The 6,000-nt window shown below is 40.9% G+C and overlaps 1 protein-coding gene across 3 annotated transcripts in view; it reads left to right on the plus strand.

The window, feature by feature from the left end:
• PDE4B (phosphodiesterase 4B) overlaps positions 1-5,602 on the plus strand; it is a 467,156-nt gene extending 461,554 nt beyond the window's left edge. For all 3 annotated transcript variants that reach the window (XM_036234930.1, XM_036234933.1, XM_016120869.2), the window contains 2 exons: positions 196-378; positions 3,291-5,602. In XM_036234930.1, the coding sequence (XP_036090823.1) occupies positions 196-378; positions 3,291-3,656 (549 nt within the window). In that variant the 3' untranslated portion in view covers positions 3,657-5,602. The remainder of the gene's footprint in view (positions 1-195; positions 379-3,290) is intronic.
• Positions 5,603-6,000: the final 398 nt, after the last annotated feature.

Below are 6,000 nucleotides of genomic sequence, written 5' to 3' on the forward strand. Positions count from 1 at the left end.
TGGGACTCCTCTAATGGTCAATAACCAACTCTGGCCAGCACCATTGTAATTCTGCTTTTTTGATGCACACACTATAATTATAATGCAACTAAAAATGTTCTTGGGTTTGGTACCAAGTGTACTAGTACAAGAGGGGTGAGATGTTCTGGTAGTATTTACACCTAGTTTTATGGGATTTCCAAAACTTGATTTCAGGTCCTTCGCAACATGGTGCACTGTGCAGACCTGAGCAACCCCACCAAGTCCTTGGAATTGTATCGGCAGTGGACAGACCGCATCATGGAGGAATTTTTCCAGCAGGGAGACAAGGAGCGGGAAAGGGGAATGGAAATTAGCCCAATGTGCGATAAGCACACAGCCTCTGTGGAAAAATCCCAGGTATCTAATATAAGGTTTTCAAAGTTTTTGTGAGCTCTGCTGATTGTAGAACTGGAGGATTCTGTCTAGTTCCTTTCTTTTATATAAAATTGTAAGGAACCAACTACCCATTTAGTTCCATTATACTCATGACTCATTCATTGCCTTCTCCATTACAGTCAGTTTCACAAGGTTGAGGTAAAGCAGTCATCAGAACCCATCAAACTTTGGACTGTGTATTCTCAGACAGTTTGGATAGTTGTCAATTACCTTAGCAAATCCAGCTGATTGAACTGAAGGCTGCTGCTTCATCTCACCCACTTAGATTCCTCCTAGCTCTCTTTTTATCCAGGAGCTTTATTCTTGTTTCCTGCAGCCTACTTTTGCTGTCTCTCCATAGTCAAGCATACTGCCACCATAACCAGAGGTAGTGAATCTTATTCCTACATATTTCTTCTACCTCATAGTTCAAGCTCTGTCCTGTGTTCCCTTCTGAGGTTGCCTCTACACCTCTGAGAACACGCTGACATCTTCCAGTTATGTCAAAAGCTACAAAGTCCTGTGTGCTGAGGACAAATACACTGGAGGCAAAGGGATGCGGAAATGCTCCAGAGGTCTCTAGTTGCAAAGTATGTAGCACTAGAAAGTGTCACTATTCCTACAAAGGCTTCAGGACCTGCTGAAAGCTTTTGTTTTTTGTTTTTTTGTTTTTTGAGGTTTTTTTTAGGACAAAAAATGGCCTGAGCCAGGTGGTCATGATTGAGAGAATGAGTCTATAAGCTGTCCAAGGTCTTTCTCACAAAAGCATTTAGAGTTTTTTTTGTTAGTGTCTATCCTCTCCCTGCTGTCTGCGACCCCAAAATTTACAAATGCTTGTTTATCAATGTAGAGTTCTTTTGCAGTTATTTGGTTGCTTCTTAAAGAAACTCAATCGAATGAGTTTAAAATCTGCAAATGTGTTCTAAAAGTCTGATATGCTATAAAAATGCATAACATTAATTTAGGACCAATTCAAATATCCTAAAGCCTTAATTAGAACAAGCTATTAATTAATTAATTAATTAATTAGAATGCCCTTTCATTAACAATGATTTTTTAAATATATATTTATCTAGTGTCTATGCTGTTTTCCACACATTTTCCCATATATTATCCTATTTGAACCTCCACACAGCTTTGTGAGGTAGCTTGTATTTCCTCAGTGTGTCAGGTGAAGAAGCTGTCCTCTTGGTTCCTTTTACCAGCTTTTTAGTGACTTGGCCACCCCCAACCTAAAGCTCTTCACTCTCCATCACTGTGGACAGGTCTCCCTGTGGCCATGACATTGTGATTCTAGCTGGTGTTTTCCTCTCTGTCTGAGTCTGGCGATAAAGCCCTTGACTAGGTGCTGTTAGGATTTGTAGAGCTCTCTTATTCCAGGACCTAGGAAATAAGCAACTAGAGGCCAACTTTCAAAAAATGCTGAGCATTTAGCAGAAGCAAAACAAATGAATAAAGAAAATGACTGCATTGTAGTCACCTGATTCAATTTTCTCCAGTGCCTTGAGCTTGTCTTTTTAGGTCCCTGGAAAACACCTTGAAAAAAGCCTCTAAAGTCCATTAGACACACACACAAAGAAGAAAAAGGGAGGGAAAAGGAGTGGGTGGAAGCAAAAGAAATATCTGAATCATATACAATCTAGTTCTTATAACTAATGCAGGTCAGAGCTGCCCTGTCCTTAGCGTAAATTCTATTCCGGCTAGGGAAGCACCAGCGAGAAGAGAGATGATAGACAGATAAGATGTAAACGAATTCACATATGACTAAGATTCTTTAATATGGTACGATTTCGATGTATTAAATGACTGGCCAAAAACTAGAATATTAATGAAGAGACGTTTCCAGTAGTGTAGAAATGTAGCTATATAATCTCCCATGGATACATATAAATTGCCCTCACTCATCTCCCCCTGAATACCAAACTAACATCTCCCCAGCTCCCTAGACCCTGCCAGGGGAATTCCATTCTCTCATTCAACTGGTGCCTATTCTTTCTCTCAACCTGCCCCCACCCCCAGTGTTTCCTGTTTGTCCCACAATGCAGAGGTCAGCATGCGGCCACAGAGCCAGCTCATACAGGATGCATAGTGCCTGTGTAAACCATAACAGAGCCATAAGCCTCATATTTATTCACAGGAACACTCGCACAGGAACTGCTTAATTGTTTTTATTTTCCCTTCTTTCTCTTGATGGAAATGACTATGTGCCCTATGGATCTAAAACAATTGCAGACGTGTCCATAGAGGGGATATTTGTTTAGAGGCTTGAAGTATTTTCAGATGTTTTACCAAACTCATCTGCAAACCGAAAGCATTCCACAGGACTTGAGACATTTCAGAGTAGTCGGAGGCTGGCCCCTCTTCATTTTGGAACTGCAGCATATTTTCAAGTTATCAGGGAAGGAATGTTGAGTCAGAACTCCTTAGACCTGGGGCTTCCTTCTTCAGAGAATGACTCACAGAAGCCAAGTAATGACAGTCATTCCCGGCCGGGGTTACATCCAGACTTCTTATCTGGCACACGTAAAAGGAAAAGTCGTCAGTTGCACTGAGACGTGAGACGAACACAAGCTTTGGAATCAGACAAAGCTGGGACTGAGGCCCAGCTCCACCATTTACTGGCTCTGTGACCTCCAGCAAGATATTTAATCTCAATGAGTCGTAGTTTCCTCCTTTGTAGATAGTGGGTAACAATACTTTGCAGGACTAAGAGTAGTGATTTATATATTGCATCCAGTGGAGGATGTACTATACAGTAGTTGCTCAAATAATGGGATCCATAATTAACAATCTCTCTTGGGTTGTTGCTTTTTCTTTGCATGAAAACCAGCATGACGTGTTTGGTTTTTAAGGGCCCATCACAATAACAGATATGTGACCTTATTTTCCTCCAGGTTGGTTTCATTGACTACATTGTCCATCCGCTGTGGGAGACATGGGCAGATCTGGTACAGCCTGATGCTCAGGACATTCTGGACACATTAGAAGATAACAGGAACTGGTATCAGAGCATGATACCCCAGAGTCCCTCCCCACCGCTGGATGAGCAGAACAGAGACTGCCAGGGGCTGATGGAGAAGTTTCAGTTTGAACTGACCCTTGAAGAGGAGGATTCTGAAGGACCTGAAAGAGAGGGAGAGGGCCACAACTACTTCAGCAGCACAAAGACACTTTGCGTGATCGACCCAGAAAATAGGGATTCACTGGGAGAGACTGATGTGGACATTGCGACAGAAGACAAGTCCCCGGTCGACACATAATCTCCCTCTCTGTGTGGAGATGTACATTCCACCTTGACGAGCATGCCAGCTGTATGGTAGGGCCAGCCCACCATGGGGGCCGGGGCCTGCACAGGACAAGGGCCATGTGGCTTTTCAAGTTACTTGAGTATGGAGCCAGAGTGCAAGACCGTGAAGCAAATAGCGGCTCAGGAAATTCCACGGTTGACTTGCCTTGCTTGCAAGCTTGGTGGAGAGCTGAAGCTTCATGTGGTACTAGAGGCCAAGTTCGGATCACGACTAAATGGCCTGAAAATAGAAGACACAAAACTGAGAGATTTTTCTGCACTAAGTTTTGGGAATCTGTCCCCTCTAGTGACTGAACTGACTGATAACTTCATTTATAAATCTGCTCACCTGTCCCTATGTCTGCCGACCTGTGTGCCTTTTTTGTAAAACATTTTCACGTCTTTAAAAAGCCTGTTGAATACCTAGAGTTTAGTATCAACTTCTACACAGATAAGCATTCAAAGTTGACACAAAATTTTTTGAATCTTTCTGAAGAAAAAAAAAAAAGGAAAGAAAATGGTCTTCCTTCTTTCTTGGGCAATATCTTTCACTTTACTACAGTTACTTTTGCAAATTGAAAGGATACGCTTCTAACCACATTCTACTTCCTTCCCCTGTTGTCCCATCCGACTCCACAGTTGCCCTTACAACCTATCTCTCTTTGCCTGCCTTGAACAGTACTTTTTCTCCTCAAGAATTTCACTTTTTTTCTGTCAACAGAATAAAATTAAATAAACTAAGGGGTAGGAAAGGAGTAGTCGTGTTGTCCACAGTAACCGTCTGTGTAAAACCAGCGTAATAAGGCAGTGTGCCCTGTGGTGTCCGGAACTCCTACGCCACTGGGAGCTTCACAGCCCCCATGCTATTCTCCCCCTCCTCTCTTCACTCTCACACCCAATTATGCCATTTTCAGTTTAATGCTGCCATCTTTCTCTTGCAATGCCTTCTGTGCTAACACCTTCATTTCTGTTTATAACCATGTATTTATTACTTAATGTATATAATGTAATGTTTTGTAAGTTATTAATTTATATATCTAACATTGCCTGCCAATGGTGGTGTTAAATTCGTGTAGAAAACTCTGCCTAAGAGTTGCGATTTTCTTGTTATGTTTCGTATTGTGTATTCTATAAACTGAACATTGCTTAAGAGAAATATCCGGCCCCCTTGCAAGTGATATCATCGGTGGGCTCTTTACTCAGAGGGTCTGCCCTTTGTCCTGTCTGAGTTGCTCAACACCTTTATGAACCAGTTTAGAAACGGGATTTTCACATTGGATACTGAATGGTTTATACGCAGCTTTTACTTTTGTATAGTTCGATAGGGGTAGGAGGCAATGGGATGTAGTTTTCACCTATGTTCTGTCCAAATCTGTGTACACACAAGTTGGATTCTAACCGGGTTCTATTGTAACTGTGGCTTCAGTTTAAAAAGCAACACTACATTTGCTCACAGATGGTTCTTCTGAGTGTTTCTAAACTACTGACTTTGAAAAGAAAGCCTCCTGCCTGCCATCGAGCAGGAATGTCATGTTCAAATTAATTACAGAAAAAAACAATAAAACAATGTGAATTTTATAATAAAATGTGAACTGATGTAGTAAATTATGCAAATGTGAAGCTTCTCATAACAGTTGTTAGGCCTCTTACTGGCTTCAGTCTCAGTTTGTAAAATATATTTCATGCTTTCAGTTCAGCATTTGTGACTCAATAGTTAAAGAAATGGCACAAATGTGCATGACTAATGGGTTTGTATGTCTATGAACACTGCATTATTTCTGGTGGACATTTTATTTTCAAAAGCTTCTCACAATGTATGTTATAATACTATTATTATTATTATTATTATATATTGTGTTCAACTGCATTCTTAACAGACTTTTCTATGAGGTGAATAAACAAAAGCATGATTAGATTAGACTGTAGGCCCAATTATTTTGTGGTTAGTTCTGACGTATTAAAAGCAGACCTTTTTTCGCTTCTCTCCTACCATACCCCACAAAGAAAACCAACCACTTTGCCTGGCCAACATCAAAACTAAAGTTTCAGAATCTGTGTCTGAAAAGTCCCCTACTTGGAACATTACACATTTTCTTAACAACCGTTCACCCAGTTGCTAAGAAAATGGGAAGAGAGGTAGTGAAAGAAACCAAACAGAACCACCTTAAGAATCTGAAGAGTTTAATTTACTAGATAAATAAAGGGAATCTCCATCTTCTCTGAGGCCTCTGGAAAAGTGAATCATAGAATCACAGAACATTAGTCAGATGGTCCCATTGATCATTTGACACTGGAAGAATCTGAGGCGCAAATAGTCC

This window comes from Rousettus aegyptiacus, unplaced genomic scaffold (assembly GCF_014176215.1).
Source record: "Rousettus aegyptiacus isolate mRouAeg1 unplaced genomic scaffold, mRouAeg1.p scaffold_m13_p_1, whole genome shotgun sequence".
Taxonomy (NCBI): domain Eukaryota; kingdom Metazoa; phylum Chordata; class Mammalia; order Chiroptera; family Pteropodidae; genus Rousettus; species Rousettus aegyptiacus.